The sequence below is a fragment of the Anolis carolinensis genome, chromosome 3, assembly GCF_035594765.1.
Source record: "Anolis carolinensis isolate JA03-04 chromosome 3, rAnoCar3.1.pri, whole genome shotgun sequence".
In the NCBI taxonomy this organism is placed as follows: domain Eukaryota; kingdom Metazoa; phylum Chordata; class Lepidosauria; order Squamata; family Dactyloidae; genus Anolis; species Anolis carolinensis.
This window is the reverse complement of record NC_085843.1, coordinates 14,069,692-14,089,381: the sequence shown is the minus strand read 5'-3', so window position 1 is coordinate 14,089,381 and position 19,690 is coordinate 14,069,692. Positions and strand designations below refer to the sequence as shown.

The window sequence follows — 19,690 nt, the reverse complement described above, 5'->3', positions numbered from 1 at the left end:
AGTGCAGATAAGGGAATTATTGGAAGGGAAGAGTAGAAATTTAGCAACTCTGGGGTAAGGATGCAAACCTGTATTTGTTCAGTTCTTCTGTATGATGACAATTTTTAACATTTTCTGTCTGCTAGGGCTGTCTGCAAGAGATTTTGCATACTTTTGGGGAAAGCAAATTATTCCATGGAAAATACACAAAATTTACTATGGCTCAATGCAATGGAAGCCTGGGAGTTGTAGTTTTACAAAATCTTTAGTCTTCTTGCCAAAGAGTGCTGGTGCCTTCCTAGATTCTAGCTCCTATGATCCCATTGCCCTAAGCTATAGAAGTTAAAGTGGTTCCAAGTTGCATAATAATGGTAATAATAATAATAATAATAATAATAATAATAATAATAATAATAATAATAATAATAATGAAAAAATATTTTTGGAATGCCGTGAGTTTTCCAGGCTGTATGATTAGCATTTAATGGCCCCTCCAGCTTCATTGCCTGCCAGCTTCCACCCTGGACCTTCCACAGATATGTAAACCTCCCTTGCTTAGTTTCCAATATACCTCACAACCTCTGATGTGGGCAAAATGTCAGGAGAGAATGCTTCCGGAACATGGCCATACAGCCTGGAAAAATCACAACTAAGTGAACAAAATTATTTCTTCCAGAAAAGTGCAGACAAAAAAAGTATGGGGGAAGGGAAAACGGAGAAAATTAGCAGCTCTGGGTTCAGGTGGAACACCTGTGTTTTTTCTATTTTTGTATATGAGGACAATTCGTTTCTATATATAAAATGCCAAAAATCAAGGTTTCCTTTCTCGATTTCTAATCTGAATATTTCCAAGCCATGGGTGGTTGAAGGTGTGGACACAGAATCCCCGAATATGAAGGACTGGCTGCACTTTGGACTTAATCAAGATTTGCCAAAGCAAAGGAAGGGAATTCTTTTCTTTGTTTCTATCCTATCCTTCCTATCCTTCCGTAGGAAGGTTAAAACTTGGTTGTGGGGCCAGGCTTTCGAATAAGAATCAGCAGCGCCATTATTATGTACGCCAGAACTCAATTGATAGACCCAGTCTTTTGAACTTGAACATGTCCATTTGTATTTTAGAATGTTTTTATGAATGTTGATGTAAGTTAATAATTTTTAATCTGATGTATAGTGTATTGTATAATTTTTATATGTGTGTTTATTGTAAGCCCTGAGTCCCCTCTCGGGTGAGAAGGGTGGGATATAAATGTTGTAATAAATACATAAATAAATACATTTTCTTTGGAAATGTGCAAATAAGGGAGATATGGGATGCAAAGAAGAATAGAAAATTAGCAGCTCTGGGATCAGGCTGTACACCTGTATTGACTCCAGTCTACATAATATGTTCAAACCCTGGATAGTCTAACCCAGGCATGGGCAAACTTTGGCCCTCCAGGTGTTTTGGTAGGTTGTTAGGAATTGTGGGAGTTGAAGTTCAAAACACCCAGAGGGCTGAAGTTTGCCCAAGCCTGATTTTTTTTCCATATCAGGAGCGACTTGAGAAACTGCAAGCTGCTTCTGGTGTCAGAGAATTGACCACCTGCAAGGACGTTGCCCAGGGATGCCTGGATGTTTGATGTTTTACCATCCTGTGGGAGGTTTCTCTCATGTCCCCACATGAGGAGCTGGAGCTGACAGAGGGAACTCATTCCCTGCTCTCCCCAAACCAGCAACCTTCAGGCCAGCAAGCCAACCTTCAAGTCATCAGTCCTGCTGGCACAAGGCTTTAACTCTCTGTGCCAACAGGGACTCCACCCTGGTTGAATCTGTGGACACAGAATCCCTCGATATGGGGAGCTGACTTTACTTTGGACCAATTCTCTCACACCAGAAGCTTTGACAAACTTGTCAAAGAAAAGGAAAGGAGTTTTTCTCTCTTTTGGAAAAGTGCAGATAAAGGCAGTATTGGGGAAGGAGAAGAATAGAAAATCAGCAGCTCTAGGGTCTGGCTGCGCACCTGTGTTTCTTCCATTCTTGTGCATGTCTATTAACATCTGGTGGAGCTTTAGGTTAAACTCCTGAGCTGCTGAACTTGTTGACCAAAAGATCAGCAGTTCAAATCCAGGGAGCAGGGTGAGCTTCTGCTGTTGGCCCCAGCTTCTGACAACCTATCAGTTCAAAAACATGAAAATGTGAGTAGATCAATAGGTACCGCTCCAGCGGGAAGGTAATGGCACTTCATGCAGTCATGCTGGCCACATGACCTTGGAAGTGTCTACAGACAATGCCAACTCTTTGGGTAAGAAATGGAGATGAGCACCAACCCCCAGAGTCAGACATGACTAGACTTAATGTTGGAGGAAAGCCTTTACCTTTATGGTAAAATGACAAAAAACTAGGATTTCTTTCCATATAATAAGTTCAAGCTGTGGTTGGTTGAACCTGTGGACTCAGAATCCCTGCAGATGGGGGAATGACTGTGCTTTGGATTGAATCCAAATGTACTAAAGAAAAGGGAGTTTATTTCCTTTGGAAAAGTGCAGATAAGGGAGATATTGGAGAGAGAGAGAAGAGTGGAAAATTAGCAGCTCTGCGGGGTCTGGCTGCACACCTGTGTTCATTCCATTCCAGATGATATGTCCACAGCAAGCATGGGCCAACTTCGGTCCTCCGTCCAGGTGTTTTGGACTTCAACTCCCACAATCCCTAACACCCTACCATTGTGGGAGTTGAAGTCCAAAACACCTGTGGACTAAAGTTTGCCCATGTGTGGTCCAAAGCCATGGATGGTTGAACCAGTGGACACAGAACCCCTGGGTATGGAAGACTGAGTGTACTTTGGACTGAATCCAAATTTGTCAAAGCAAAGGGAGGGATGTATTGTTGAAGGCTTTCATGGCCAGAATCACTGGGTTCCTGTGAGTTTTCCAGACTGTATGACCATGTTCTGGAAACATTCTCTTTTGACGTTTTGCCCACATCTATGGCAGACATCCTTAGAGGTTGTGAGATCTATTGGAAACCAGGCAATTGGGGTATATATATCTGTGGAGAGAAAGAACTCTTGCCTGTTTGAAGCAGGTGTGAATGTTACAATTGGCCACCCTGATTAGCATTGAATGGCCTTGCAGCTTCAAAGCCTGTCTGCTTCCTGTCAGAAAGAAAGACAAGAGTTCTTTTTTCCACCCTGAGCATTCCACAGATATATAAACCCCACTTGCCTAGTTACCAACAGACCTCATAACCTCTGAGGATGCCTGCCACAGATGCAGGCGAAAAGTTAGGAAAGAATGCTTCTGGAACATGCCCATACAGCCGGGAAAACTCACAGCAACCCTTAGTTTCTTTCCTTTGGAAAGCCATGTACAAATATGTGAGGGGAAGTCATAGGGAGGAGGGAGCAAGCTTGTTTTCTGCTGCCCTGGAGACTAGGATGCGGAACAATGGCTTCAAACTACAAGAAAGGAGATTCCACCTGAACATCAGGAAGAACTTCCTCACTGTGAGAGCTGTTCGGCAGTGGAACTCTCTGCCCTGGAGTGTGGTGGAGGCTCCTCCTTTGGGGGCTTTTAAACAGAGGCTGGATTGCCATCTGTCGGGGGTATTAGAGAGAGAGAAGAGTGGAAAATTAGCAGCTCTGGGGGGTAAGGCTGCACACCTGTGTTCATCCCATTCCAGATAATATGTCAATATTACAGGCATGGGCAAACTTGAGCTCTCCAGGTGTTTTGGACTCCAACTCCCACCATTCTTAACAGCCTCAGGCCCCTTCCTTTCCCCCCTCAGCTGCTTAAGGGGCCTCAGGCTGTTAGGAATGGTGGGAGTTAGAGTCCAAAACACCTAGAGGGCTCAAGTTTGCCCATGTGTGGTCCAAAACCATGGATGGTTGAACCTGAACACTTAATCGGCTGAGGGGGAAAGGGAAGGAGCCTGAGGCTGTTAGGAATGTGGGAGTTGGAGTCCAAAACACCTGGAGGGCCCAAGTTTGCCCATACCTGGTCCAAAGCCATGGATGGTTGAACCTGTGGACACAAAATCCCTGGAGATGGAGGACGGAGTGTACTTTGGACTGAGTCCAAATTCGCCAAAGCCAAGGGAGGGAGTTTGTTTGTTCTTCCTCTCTTTGGGAAAAGTGCAGATAAGGGGAATCATCCAGAGGGAGGGGAAGGGAGTCTTGGCCGAGGCTCCCTTTTGGGGGTTCCCGGGGCGGGGGAGAGGAGAGGAGAGGAGAGGAAAGGAGAGGAGAGGAGGAGAGCCTCGGAGCGCTTCGTGCGCAATCCTCGCCTCTTCGCCTCCTTCGCGCCGGGCTGAGTGAGCGGAGCTTGGGCGCCACGATGCCGCATCCCAGCCCAAGAAACCCCTCGGAAGTTTTGCGCAAGATGCTTCTCCATCCCTGGGAGCATCCGTGAGGCTGCCTTTCAGCGATGAGGAGGAGGAAGGTGGGGAGGAAACGGCCGTAGCAATAGCCGCGGCAGCAGCAAGCTCTGCCTCTCGCTCCGCAGCTCCAAGTCTCCAGGTTCTGTGCGCGCTCTGGAGAAATCCTTGCCTCTCATTTCCCCCCTTGCGGATTTGCTTGAGGATTTCCACCCGGGAAGCTTCTCAGCATGGATTGCTTGTGCATAGTCACCACTAAGGTAGGCTGTTTTGCTTGTCTGGTAATTAAAAGAGAGGGAAAGATGTGCCTTCTTAAGAGCCGGCAATGCATCTCCATCCTCCGCATGGCTTGGTTGGGCATTTATAGTTTCCCCTGAACATGATTGCTGTGCTATGTTCCGAAACAGCCGCCTTCTTAAATAATGTATTCATTGCCTTCCACCAGGAAGAGGCCCCTGCTTCTCTCCTTCTTTCTCTCTGTGTTTTAAATCTTAGCCTTTGCTTGCCTCTATGAATAACTCAGGTACCAGAGGACGTTTGGCAAAAGGTCTCATTGCGCACACATCGCGGCCGGTTGGAATAATAAGAACCGAGTTCACTGCAGCTCGCCGCTTTTTTTCCGCTTTGGAAACTCTGAACGTTTTGATGCACCTTGGCTGCTCTTCTTTAAAAGCCAATCATAGAAAGTTATGATGAAAGCAGTGTTTCTGATTGGAGAATTCAACCTTTCCAGAGGTAGTGAGGGTGGAACTCAGCAAGAGTTATAAGGAAGGAAGGAAAAGTAGTAAACGGTGGCTTAGAGTTCAGACCAACGTTGGCTTAACAAACATTGGTTGGGCCCTAACATGTCTTTGTGTAATGTTTAACTGGCAGGTGGAGTTCACTTCCCAAAACTCTGTTGTCCATTGGTTGCTAAAAAGAAATGACATATTAACAGAGGGTGGAATGACCAATGACTGTTGTGTGCGTCAACATGACAGAATTGAATTTCCATATGTCGAAACAGTATACAGTTGGGATTCAAAAGAGTTGGGGAAAGATAGTATGAGTTAAGTATTCTTATCCAAAATGCTTTGGACCAGAAGTGTTTTTGATTTTGGAATACAGTAGAGTCTCGCTTATCCAAGCTGCACTTATCCAAGGTTCTGTATTATCCAACGCAGCTTGCCTTTTAGTAGTCAATGTTTTTGTAGTCAAGTTTTCAATAAATTGTGAAATATTGGTGCTAAATTCACAAATACAGTAATTATTACATAATGTTATCGTGTACTGAACTGCTTTTTCTATCCATTTGTTGTAAAGCATGATGTTTTGGTGCTTAATTTGTAAAATCATAACATAATTTGATGTTTAATAGGCTTTTTCTTAATCCCTCCTTATTATCCAACATTTTTGCTTATCCAATGTTCTGCCGGCCTGTTTATGTTGGATAAGTGAGACTCTACTGTACCTGAATTTGTATATACATAGGTAAAGGTAAAGGTTTCCCCTGACATTAAGTCCAGTCCTGTCTGACTCTGGGGGTTGGTGCTCATCTCCATTTCTAAGCCGAAGAGCTGGCGTTGTCCGTAGACACCTCCAAGGTCATGTGGCCAGCATGACTGCATGGAGCGCCGTTACTTTTCTGCCGGAGCGGTATCTATTGATCTACTCACACTGGCATGTTTTAGAACTGCTAGGTTGGCAGAAGCTGGAGCTAACAGCGGGCACTCACTCCGCTCCTGGGATTTGAACCTGGGACCTTTCAGTCTGCAAATTCAGCAGCTCAGTGCTTTAACACACTTCGCCACCTAATGATAAATCTTGCGGATATTTAAAGATGACATTCATTTATGTTTCATATACATCTTTTAAACATAGTCCGAAGGTACCTTTATACAGTGTTATTAGTAATTTTGTGCGTAAAACAAAGTTTGTGTACATTGAACCATGCAGCTCCCCAGATCCTAAACTAGTGCCTAGCAGCTGTGATGGACTGGATGAAGGCCAACAAGCTGAGACTTAATTCAGCCAAGACACAAGTCCTCCTGGTCAATTGCAAGGCTGATTGGGGTACAGGGTGACAACCTGTGCTCGATGGGGTCACACTCCCCTTGAGGACACAGGTCCTTAGTCTGGGGGTCCTTTTGGATTCATTGCTGATGCTTGAAGCTCAGGTGTTTGTGGTGGCCAAGAGGGCCTTTGCACAATTAAAACTTGTGCTCCAGCTGCAACCGTACTGCAAAAAGCCTGACTTGGCCATGGTGGCCCATGCTATAGTTACATCCAGAATGGACTACTGACGACTCAGAAACTGCAGTTAGTGTAAAGGTTGGCAACCTGATTACTAACCAGGGCTAGCTTTAGGGAGCATACCACGCCACTCCTAAAGCAGCTCCACTGGCTTCCGATAAGTTTCCAGGTCCAATTTAAAGTGCAGGTGATTACCTATAAAGACCAATACACTTTGGGTCCAACCTATCTTTGAGACCACATCTCCTTCTATGAACCGGTGTGGGCATTGAGATCTGCTGGGGAGGCCCATCTCTCGGTCCCACCACCATATCAAATATGATTGGAGGGGACAAGAGAGAGGGCCTTCTCGGTGGTGGCGCCCCGGTCACGAAATGCTCTCCCAAGAGATATCAGGCTATCCCCCTCGCTTCAAGCCTGCCAGTTTAAAAACATGGCTTTCTAAGCAAGCCTTTGATCTTACATAGATTTTTAGGATTAGTTCGAGGACTTACTGTTGGCATCATGTTGGCACTGGGCTGTGTCAATTGGAAACAACTTGTTTTTATCCACAGCTAGGACTGCATTTTATTAATTTTAATGTTTTACATTGTAATTATGTATGTGCGCAATTGTAATTTTATGGTTTTATCATTTTAGATTTATGTATTGTCTATATACGGCACTTCATGGTATTTTGTTAGCTGCCCCAAGTGCCTTCCAAGTAGACTGGAACGTACTTAGTCCTAATCTTTTTTTATACTGGTTTTAAGCCACTTCATTGGATGTGTTGCAATAGCAGATTCCCAGATTAGCTTAGTGTTTACACCTGATTTTATTTTTTTGGTTATTTAATATTTAATGTTTAAGGTTAAGGTAAGGTTTTCCTCTGACATTAAGTCCAGTCGTGACCGACTCTGGGGGTTGGTGCTCATCTCCATTTCTAAGCCGAAGAGCCGGCGTTGTCCATAGACACCTCCAAGGTCATGTGGCCGGCATGACTGCATGGAGCGCCGTTACCTTCCCACCAGAGCGGTACCTATTGATCTACTCACATTTGCATGTTTTCGAACTGCTAGGTTGGCAGGAGCTGGGGCTAACAGCGGGTGCTCAATCTGCGCCACCACCAGGGGCCCCAATTTAATGTTCATTTTACTTAAATGATATTTGTCTTTACTGTTCTAATATAGCACAAATCCTATGTAAAATTATACTACGTATTTTTGACATTAATATTGAAATATATATATATATATATATATATATATATATATATATATATATATAAAAGTTATTTATAATTCATAACCACCAGTAATCAATGGTATTCCTACCTCTGCTGCCCATGTGGATAATTTTGGATTTTGAAATTGCAGATAAGGGGTTTTCACCCTCTGGTTCTTAGAAGCCTTTGGGTAGCTGTTCTTGGAAACAGAATGGCAGAGGGAAGGAGACTTTGGAGGGCTTTATAAATCATGTACATTAAAGAAGAAACTTCTGTTAAGGCAGGGTGGCTGTATAAAAAAGTTTCACATGGCCTATTGTAATCATATCCTACCCGCTGGAGTGGTACCTATTGATCTACTCACATTTGCATGTTTTCGAACTGCTAGGTTGGCAGGAGCTGGGGCTAACAGCGGGCGCTCATTCCGCTCCCGGGATTTGAATCTGGGACCTTTTGGTCCGCAAGTTCAGCAGCTCGGCGCTTTAACACACTGTGCCATCAGTGTGTTAAATTATGATAAATTATAATAGAAAAGTTGAACTGAAACAAAAATCTCACCTGGATCAGTGTAAGCATCCAAAGGGTCAACATGGGAATAATCTGCCAGATTTCTTGGACCAGTAAACAGATTTGATATGGAAGCTTTTACAAGATGTTACTCCTGCAGGTTTTGGGTTTTATATTGCAAGTACCTTGGAGCAGAATCTTGTCATTTTGGATTATGTACAAGCATCAGGTACACTTCTCATACTGTTATTGTTGGGCTCACCCCTGCACTGCTCAAGCCTTTGTTGATGTCAAGTTCCTAGTCATCAAAGTTGTAGCTAGTCAGAGAAAGGGCCAAGTGTAGGGAATCCCTTCCTTAATGTTCTTCATCAACTGGTGAGTGATGGTACATAAATGGTCACTTGCTACCAATCCTAGCTTCTGAGCATACAATAGCATTGGGTCTAAACAGCCTACAATTCACTACTATGGCCAGGATAGTAATGTGGAAATATGTTTGGAGAAGAAAATATTTGTACAACTGGATTTTGACTTGCCTATTTATCTGCAGCCACTTTCACTGCAGAGGAGACAGGTCCACATTACAGTGGTTTGCTTCTTTAGGGCTGGCGACTTCTGCAGCAAAAGCAGCAAGCGGAGCTGAGTGTGTTTCTTCTGAGTGAATTTTGTATCAAATGCTAGTCTGCCTCAGGGACTTCTGGAAATGTTAGAAGTGCTATGGGCTTTAAGAAGGATGGCAGGTGGAATAAGGCTTACACTAGGAAGCAAGGTGAACCATGCTAGCCATTTTCTTTTGATATTTGCTTAAAGGGAGAATGTGGGAGAAGAATCAAAATAGGAAGATGGCTAGAAAAGGAGAGGAGAAACATAGGAGAATATGGCCTTCAGTATGAGTTTAGGTTAGGCTTCACTTTTACAAAGTTTATGGACAACTTGCTCTGCCATGCCTTGAGCTCTGTATGGATTATGGAGCTCTTCCTGTCAATTTTATTTTGATGCAGCAGGAGAGGAGGAAAAGGTTGACCTTACCTTTAGGCAGAGGAAAGCAAGCACACTAGATGGTACAGCTGTTGTTGTTACTTCAAATAGTTTCCAATTTATAGCAACCCTAAAAAAAAAATACATCACAGATTTATTTCGCAAGATTCATTCAGAAAGGGTTTTCCATTCCCTTTCCCTGTGGTTGAGAGAGTATGACTTGCCCAGGGTCACTCAGTGGATTTTATGGCAAAGCAAGGATTTGAACCATGGTATCCAGTCACAGTCCAAACTACTAGATGACACTGATTCTCGCAGCAGAGTCCTACCATCCAATATTTCACAAATGAAAACAAGGATGTACACATCACGTGTTAAAACTTACTTCAGGAGAAGTTGCAGCATTTTGGTTTTGTCTCAATGCACAGAAAGGGGCAAGATTATGCTTTCTCCTGCCCTCTCCATTGAGTTAACTAAGTCATACCAAAGTTCAACCGCTTTTGCACTTTGAACTCAGTTTGCAGGAATCGACGAAAGGATAGTGTTTATGAGCATTTGTCCTGAACACCCATCAATTCCATTAGCATATTCAAACAAATAGTTTAACAGTCCAAGATCAGAAAAGCCACATCCAAAAGTCCTTTGTATTTAAGCCAGAAAAGTCATCAAATCAGGTCCAAAGTCTGATTCAAAAAGCTCAAATTGGCATTTGAGGTCAGACCAGAAGGAGACAATGTTTGCAGCAAAGGGAGAGCCTTCGCTACTGGATTTATAGCTCCCAGTGAAGACCTTGGCTGCTGCTTAATTATTAAGCATTTTTCAGAAAACCAGAGAGATTTCCTGAACTCCTTCCTTTTCCTATGTCTCTGCAATGCTTTTGGTATGTCCAAACTTTCTGAAATGTATTGGGAAGTGCTCCCTTTGGGTTCACTCACTGGAACACACAAAGGTTGCTGTGAATGTTTGAGTCATCTGTTGGCTGTTTGGAGTTGCTTGTTTTCATATCCATTGTTGGCATGTCCATCTGCTCTTTCCCTTCATTGTCTGAGCAGGGTATGACAGGATTTTTATTTTGTTGGGGGGTGCAATGGAGTAGCTCAGGCCATTCAGGATCTTCTGAGGAGCTAATGCTGCTAACTCTCCCAGTTTGGCTTTGTGAATGTAAATGATAAAAGCTTGCACTTCAGAATTTAGTACTATGTGACTATGGAACTACTCAAGTCCCTTATGAAGATCGGTTTCTAACTTGAGCACAAAAATACTTGGTTTCCAACAATTTACAAAATTCTCCTGTCATTATGCTTAATTCATAATTGGAATTTTGGGGCTACATCTCAGAGCTCATCTTTCCTATGCACCTGGTATACATTGGAAGTCTCCCATCCAGGTACCAACCAGGGTTAGCCCTGCTTACCTTTCAAGATCAGAGAGGATCTGGTGCCCGTATGGTATGTAGACTCTACAAAGTTTCATTTAGTTAGAATTATATTCCTGATAGCATCCGATGTGGAGCTCCCGGTGGTGCAATGGGCTAAACCCTTGTGCCAGTAGGACTGCTGACTGAAAGGTTGGTGGTTTGAATCCGGGGAGGGAGTGAACTCCTGCCTGTCAACTCCAGCTCCCCATGCGGGGACATGAGAGAAGCCTCTCACAGGAGCAACGTCCTTGCAGATGGCCAATTATCTCACACCAGAAGTGACTTGCAGTTTCTCATGTGGCTTCTGACACACACACACACACAAAGCATCCAATGTGTTCCTAGGAGAATCATAAGGAAGATTGTCGGTTTCCTACTATTGTATGTGCTTAGCAGCACTTGGAGAAAAATTGTTTTTGGACTACAACTGCCACACTACTCCAGCCACCATAGCCATTAGGTTTCTGGGATTCTTACTCCAGAAAATGTAACTTTCCAAGCTCCAGCTCCTATGCGGCATTCAGAGACATCTTGTTCTCATACATTGAAATTCCATTTAGTTACCTAACAACCGTGGACAGAGTTTAGCATCCGTGAATTTGTCTGGCCCTCCAGGCTGCACGAGGCCTGGATGCTATGAACAGCTTGAAAATTCTCTCTTCACAGCTTCCCTTTCAGATGTTATTTATTTAACAATGTGTGCATGTATACGCCTCGACATTGTCTGGGCAGTGAGAAATTCACTTTAAAGCAATGAGGCTGAAAACAAATGAACAATTGAGATGGATTAAAACAATCACAATGTCAATTCGAACACTAGGCTAAACCAACAATGGAGAATCAGTGATACAGCATTAAAGCATTAGTATAGTAAGGGTGCATCTGCACTGCAGTTTGACGGCATTTGAACTGCAAATGCAAATGCAAATGCTATCAAGTGAGTTGTAGTTTTACAAGGTCTTTAGCCTGCTCTTCCAAAAAGTGCTGATGCCTCACTAAATTTCAGGATTCCATAGCGCTGAGCCATGGCAGTCAAACTATTAATTCTACAATGGAGATACACCCTAAATCTGGATCTACATTGTCATATAATCCAGATTATCAAAGCCTTGGACCCTCATAATTGTTAATGTGGGATTTTTGTATTGATAGTGTTTAAATGCAATTTGTGTCTTGGTTTGTATTGCATACTGATTGCATCATCCAGAGAGTACTATAGTCTGTAAAGAGTTAATTACTGAGAAGCTGTGATGACCTTGATGTGTGGCTGGAACTGGGGAGTGTCCAGACACAAGTGTTTGTGCATTATTGATTACATCAGTTCAGTTCTGTTCTGTCTGCCTAGAGTCAAGTCCTGTGTTCGTCCATTGTCTGCAAGTCTGTTTGTCATTATTACTGCTTTCAGTAAAACTTGTATATAGTTTTACCGTCGTCTCTGATGTCTCTTCGTGCTGCGTTCCTCTGACTCCATTCAACTACTGCTGCATTGCAAATTACTCTGACAATAATTGCACAGCCATATCCACATTTTCACCTACCTAACTTGTTGGAATAATGGCCTCTAGGATCTTTTTAGGTCCACCAGATGATTCTATGGTACACTTCCCTTGGAAGATTTCATGACTTTTAGTTACATCTGTAGCTTTATATGACCACGGTCCAGCTGGATATGTATCTTCTGTGGATAAGGGGGTCTCCCTGTAATGCAGGCATGGGTAAACTTCAGCACTCCAGGTGCTTTGGACTTGAATTCCCACAATTCCTCACAACCAGTAGGCTGTTAGGAATTGTTGGAGTTGAAGTGCAAAACACCTGGCGAGCCGAAGTTTGTCCATGTCAGATGCAATGTCTCTGGCCTGACAAAAATGAAACAAAAATCACCTGCTGAAACAAAGACATGATGGGAGGAGTCAATCTAAAATCCATGGTTCCTATGAAGGTGGCAGTAATGCTTTCTCTACACCATACATAATTTATCCCTTTTAGTGGTCTAAATACCCTGAAGGAACAGGATCCCATGTGATCTTGGAAGCTAAACCAGGCAAGCATTTGGTTAATATTTGTATGCGAGAGTAGCAATAAATGCAGGTGCTGTGGCCTGTATTTCAGAAGAAGAAACTGGCAAATTGCTCTGAGTCCCTTCAGGGTGAGAGAGGGTGGGGTATAAATACAGTAAATAAATCATAAATAAAACCACCTCTGAATATTCCTTCTGTAAAAAAAAAAAAACCCTATGTAATTTCTGGGGTCACCATAGGTTGACAGGTGACTTGAAAGCACAGACTTTTTGAAAACTAGAATGGTGTATTTTCTTCTTAGGAGATGGTCATCTCCATGACCCTTTTGCTTGTAACTTTCTACACTTTTCCTAGCTTTGCATTTGAGGTTCTGATGACCAGCGGTCCCTTCAACCTACACAGCTATCTATGTTTTGCAGAAGTAGTCACAACTAATCCTCTGTCATCCCACTTTTCTCAAATGCTCTTAAACCGTCCTGGTTTCTCTCTTTTCCTTCTGCTTTCTCTTTGGTCTTCAGCTTCGAATACTGCAAACCGAATTCAAAGTGAAAAAAGGAGTTTGTAGTCCATTAACTCAACAGGGAGGAGAAGAGAGGATGGAGCAGAATCTTGCTCTTCCCAGTCGACTCAGGCAAAACCAACTGTTGTAGTCTCTCTTAGGTTGTCATTGAAAACGTTTGCCATTTTGGCTGTTTTCTGACACTCCTTGGCAACACATGTTCCACTTTGCATCTCTCAATGCAATGAGGTCTGCTATGATTCCACTTTAACTGTCGTTACAACATCTGATGGGATTCTAGGATTTGGAGTTCAGCATTAGGCATTTAGAATTCTCCTGTACCCTGTCTACATTTCATATTATCCGGTTTCTGTATCCAGATTATCTGCCTTAACTGGATTATATGGCAATGTAGACTCACATAATTGAGTTGAAAGCAGATAATCTGAATTCAGAAACAGGATCATATGGCAGTGTAGATCCAGCCTGAGAGTCACCAAACCTCAAATCTCAGTGTTCTGTAGAATGTTTCCTTGGGATTTAAAATGGAATATGTAAAGGGAGATATACATGTAACAACAACAACAACAACAACAACAACAAGCAACAAGCCAGTAAGGGTGGTCCCAGTGGTGATCGGCACACTGGGTGCAGTGCCTAAAGACCGTGGCCAGCATTTGAAAACAATTGGCACTAACAAAATTACCATCTGTCAGCTGCAAAAGACCACCCTACTTGGATCTGCACGCATTATTTGCCGATACATCACATAGTCCTAGACACTTGGGAAGTGTCTGATGTGTGATCCAATACAATAGCCAGCAGAATGATCTTATTTGCTCTGTACTAATCGTGTTGTGTATCAAATAATCATAATATTATTTCTTACCCGCCTCTCCTCGTGGCTCGAGGAGGATTACAGCATCGCTCAAAACACACAGTCACCTAAAACATTCTCCAAAATACACATATTAAAACATATTTCTACAATATACATCTTAAAATACACATAACAGAGATTAAACATAAGGCACAAAGTTTAAAATTTGTAATTAAAACTGGCTGGGTATGTATTCCTACAATTATTCTTACTGGTGCAGCACTATTGATTTAGTAATATAGCATCACAACACTGGCTTTTTCTATTACTATTGTTTTTTATGGTCTTCTCTATTTATTTCCTAATGATGTTTGGATTCCACGCACTCCCTGCCCCCCCCCCCCCCCTGTAACAGTATTCTGGGCTAATATTTTAATAGATCTACACACCATGATGTTGGAAGGCAATGCCAAATCCTTGACAAAATCTTACCAAAAACATTCCATGATAGGAGCATCTTGGGAAAACAGTAAGTGAGAAAGGACTTGAAGACGCACAGCAACAACTGCAGTTCACCACAATCCCATTATCATCTCAGTCACTATTTATTTATTATTTATTTACAACATTTATATTCCGCCCTTCTCACCCCGAAGGGGACTCAGGGCGGATCACATTACACATATAGGCAAACATTCAATGCCTTTTTAACATAGAACAAAGACAAGACAAACATAGGTTCCAAGCGGGCCTCGAACTCATGACCTCCTGGTCAGAGTGATTCACTGCAGTGATTCATTGCAGCTGCTCTCCAGCCTGCGCCACAGCCCGATCAATTCAGATCCTTGTGTTGTTGAAGGCTTTCATGGCCAGAATCACTGGGTTGCTGTGAGTTTTTTGGGTTGTATGGTCATGTTCCAGAAACATTCTCTCCTGATGTTTTGCCCACAACTATGGCAGGCATCCTCAGAAGTTGTGAGCTCATGCGTAGTGAGTCCAATATGGGTTTGGAGCTGTACAACCAATTTTTTTTTTTGCCAAATCATATGTGGGGGATCCAATGGCACTCATGATGGTTTTGAGCGGAGTGGAGTCCTTATGGATTTTTGGGAGTCCATAAAGTCTAGGTGGGAGGGTTTCCGATTTGCAGAGTTGTTGGCATATGTTAAGGTTAATTGAGGAGTTTTTGATCAGAGTGTTTGTTTTCCTGCTGATTTTAGTTTTTTGTGTATTGTGGGATCCAGGAGTTTTCTGATCTTTTATTTGTATTGTTCTGTTTCCATGATTACTGTGGCATTCCCTTGTCTGCTGGGAGAATGATGATATCTGGATCTGAGTTGAGGTCTTTGATGGCTTGTCTTTCTTACTTTATTATGTTGTCAGGGAAAAGTTTCGCCTTTCTCAGGATCCTTGCTTTTCCCCGTCTTACTTCCTCCACTTCTTCCTCGGAGAGGTGGTAAATCGCCGATTCAACATTGGCAGTGATGTTCTCTACTGGGATCCTGGTGGTGGTAATAGCAAAATTATCTCCTTTTGCTAGTATGGATACTTGGTCTTTAGAGAGTTGTCTCTCTGTCAGGTTGATGATGGTTTACAATGTATCTAGTTTTGGTTTCAGTTGTTGCTTATGAGATTTGTAGTACAGTATTTTTGTTTTTGTCTTTTGGTGTGGAGAGCCATGTCTTTCTCCATTTTTCTGTAAGTGAGGTTGTCTATTTTATCCCAGTCCAGGGAATTCATCTTTTGGTTGGTGTTGATACGGAGGTGCAACAGTTCCTTGTCTGTGTTTGTGAGTTCTTTGTGGATGGTGTGAATTCTCTCTCGTAAGAGATTGCATTCCAGGCGGTTGTAAATACAGTGAGCCTGTGGTGTTTTGAAAGTCCCTTTGGTTGCGAGAAATTGTAGGATGGTATCTGTATCTCTGCAGCATAGAAGGAAAGTCAGGGAACACAGCAGACGTGCTTTCCTGGTCCTTAGTTTTTCCAATCTCAGTGTGTCTTGGAACAGTTTCTCCCTGTAGATGTGTTCAATGTGTTGTCAAAAGCTTTCATGGCTGGAATCACTGGGTTGCTGTGAGTTTTCCGTGCTGTATGGCCATGATCCAGAAGCATTCTCTCCTAACGTTTCACCCACATCTGTGGCAGGCATCCTCAGAGGTTGTGAGGTTTCACAACTTCTGAGGATGCCTGCCATAGATGTGGGCAAAACAGGAGAGAATGCTTCTGAAACATGGCCATACAGCCTGGAAAACTCATAGCAACCCAATTCAGATCCTGTTTTCAAATATGTGATATTACTCCCTATGTCCTGTTCCTCACTTTACAATTGGTTAAATTGAACAACATTTGCCATTTTAAAGCCTTCATTTTTAGAGGAGTTTCCTTTAAAAAACCCAACAAAACAAAACAACAAATATAACTCTATTGGACATTTGGGCATTTTTCATTTGCGTATAAATTAAATGGCATAGCACCGTAGTCCCTATTTCCAAGCAGTTCAACAATACTTCTAACTCACACTAGGTCCCGGATGCCATTTAGGATTAATTTTCAGAGAGTTAGCCATGTAGCTTGTTTCAGCATAAAAATAAGACATCTTGTGGCACTTTGCAGATGAATTCATTTATTTCAGCATAAGCTTTTGTCTACTGCAACTTTTGTGCATCTGAAGAAGTGGGCTGTAGTCCTTGCTAAACTAAATTGGCTAGTTTTTAAATATGCCATGCAATACACTTTTGGTTTGTTTGTGTTTGTGTGTTTTAAAAAAGTATTTATGATTAAGTCCAAGTTAATCCCTCCTCAGGTCATTTTATGACCTTGTTCCAGGGCATTATTCAGTTGGCTCTCTCAATGTCTTCACTCATCTTGATGGCTGCTGGACCATGAATTTTCCAGTCTGTATGAGGGCAATTGAATCTGCCAATTACTTTAATACTTTCTACTTTAGATTCCTCTTGAATTTCATTGTCCTGTGTCAAGAACACCTTGAGTCTTTTATCCAGGGAGGAGACAGCAAGTTTCTATGACTAAATTGCTTTTTGGGACCTGGTATTGTCACCTACAGTAATTCTGTAGAAGAAGCTGACCTTTTTGAGTTTGCTTGACATGGTGGCTGAGATACTGTACCTTTCTTGTGTAATGTGAATCTGCCCTATATAATTACACGGCAAGTCTGCTAAATACAAATTGAGTATTCCTTATCTGAAATATTTGGATTTTAGATCCCTTCCCACTCCCCATATTTCGGAATACCTGCATTTACTTATACATACATAGTGCGATGTCTTGGAGATAAGAGCAAATTCTGAACATGACATTCATTTAAGTTTCAAATACATCTTATACACATAGCTCAAATATAATTTTTACACTATTTCAAATACCTTTGTGCATGAAACAAAATTTGTATACGTTGAACCATCAGAAAGTCACCCATGTGGACCACTTCAGATTTTGGAATATTTTGGATTTTGTAATTCTAGTTAACACTGATGTTGTCCAGCTGTCAATTTGTCAATATGCCTGTGTAGTCTCATTGTACAATGGGGAATGTTGTCCCATAGAATACAGTGGATACAATTGGCTTGGAAGGACAATAATAATTAATTAGTTTTTTAAAGTATCTTCCAGATGGTATACTTTGAGTGCCATTGTGCAATGGAAATGTAACGAATACGAAAAAAAACCAGACAGACATCCAGCCAACCGTTTTCAAGTAGTGAACCCTGCCACAAGGAAACAGAAGGTCCTTCCTCCATTAGTGGCTTTGGGATAAGTGTGCTGGATGCTTAGTGATACACCTGCTTTGTGAGATGGTTGTTGATATCACACATTGTCCAGAATAGATAGCCTGGCTAAAATCTTGGGTGGGAAGTCAGTAAAGGTTGAGCATCCCTTCTCCAGAATTATGAAATTCAAAATACTCCAACTGTCTTTATGGGTGGCTGAGATAATGACACTTTTGCTTTCTGATGGTCCAGTGTACATAAACTTTGTTTCATGCCCAAAATTATTAAAAAATATTGTGTATAAAATTATCTTCAAGCTATATCTAGAAATACTAGCTGTGCCCGGCCATGCGTTGCTGTGGCGAAGTATGGTGGTATGGGAAATAAAGTATTGAGGAATTGGTGGTAGTTAAGGTAAAGGGTCCCCTGGGCTGAGTGGGTTGCTAGGAGACCAAGTGAGCGGAGCTTAGCAGCAATTGGATAAAAACAATTATTCCTCTCCCTCTAATTAGGACTTTATTTTTCTTTTTTTTTGTTGTATCAACCTAGAGGCATGGATGAGGGGTTGTGCTGTCAATTTTCAAGGTTGTGGGGTGTTTACTTTTGTTGTTTTGTCCACTGCCATGATGCCATCACATATGTATAAAATAGGTATCTAAACATGATCTTTGAGATGGGTTCCATCTCAAAGATCACTTATCATGGACATGGAAAACGAAAATTCTAAGCACGATTTTTCAGATGGTGGTTTGCTTTCCTCTGAAAATGAGAGAGTGTGACTTGCCTAAGGCTGCCCATTGAGTCCCATGGCCAAACAGAGGTTCCAGGCTTGTTTTCCCAGTTGTTTAGTCCAGTGTTTCTCAAACTCTGCACCTCCAGGTGTTTTGGATTTCAACTCCCAGAAATCCCAGCTGTTAAGAATTATGGGAGCTGAAGTTCAAAACATCTGTAGGAGCACAGTTTGAGAAACTCTCGTCTAGTCAAACACTTGAACCATTATGTAACATTAGCTCTCATAACACACATTAAAATTGTACATCTGATTGCATATCTAACTGGGTCAGTTAAGGCTGAAGGCTTATTTAAACTGGAATATCTCTCCCCTTATCTGGGGTTCCCAAACCTTCCTTAAGAGGAAGATCCATAACCGAGGAAAAGGTCCTTTCTTATGACCTCATCAATCAAGCTTGGGAGAGTGAAGGGATAGATAGGAAGCCCAAATCCATCTCTAAATCACTCATACTGCGGTGATATATATACTTTTGCTACTCCCATACACGTTCCTACTCTCTATCAAGTTTCTAGTGTGGCCAACTCAGAAAGATTTTTACTGCTGAAATTCAGTTGGAGCCTCCCTTAACTGTAATTCCAAAATTGTTTACATTGGTGACTGAGAGATTCTTGTTCAACATATACCGTATATACTTGAGTATAAGCTGACCCGAATATAAGCCGAGACACCTAATTTTACCACAAAAAACTGGGAAAACATTGACTTCAATATAAGCCGAGGGTGGTAAATTTCAGAAATAAAAATAGATACCAATAAAATTACATTAATTGAGGCATCAGTAGGTTAAATGTTTTTGAATATTTACATAAAGCTCAAATTTAAGATAAGACTGTCCAACTCTGATCCAATCATTATTCCCATCTTCTTCAATGTAAATGTGCTTATGTATCCTTTTAATAATAATAGAGTAAAATAATACATGTAATAATAATAAATACAGGAAAATAATACATGTAATAATAAATAGAGTAAAATAATAAATGCAATAATAATAAGATCAGAGCGAAAGAACAAATGTAATAATAATAATAGAGTAAAATAAATGTAATAATAGCAACAATAATAGAGAAAAATAATAAATGTAGTAATACCAATAATAATAGAGAAAAATAATAAATGTACCATATATTCTTGAGTATAAGCTGACCCAAATATAAGCC

At 41.7% G+C, this 19,690-nt stretch overlaps 1 protein-coding gene across 15 annotated transcripts in view; it reads left to right on the top strand.

The window, feature by feature from the left end:
- Positions 1-19,690, top strand: part of dlg2 (discs large MAGUK scaffold protein 2) — a 1,295,060-nt gene that overhangs the window by 242,152 nt on the left and 1,033,218 nt on the right. For 2 of the 15 annotated variants that reach the window (XM_016992698.2, XM_008108149.2), the window contains exon 1: positions 4,202-4,595. The exons of the other annotated variants lie outside the window; for them this stretch is intronic. In XM_016992698.2, the coding sequence (XP_016848187.1) occupies positions 4,566-4,595 (30 nt within the window). In that variant the 5' untranslated portion in view covers positions 4,202-4,565. Of the gene's footprint in view, positions 1-4,201; positions 4,596-19,690 lie in introns of those variants that run through there. 15 annotated transcript variants of the gene reach the window in all.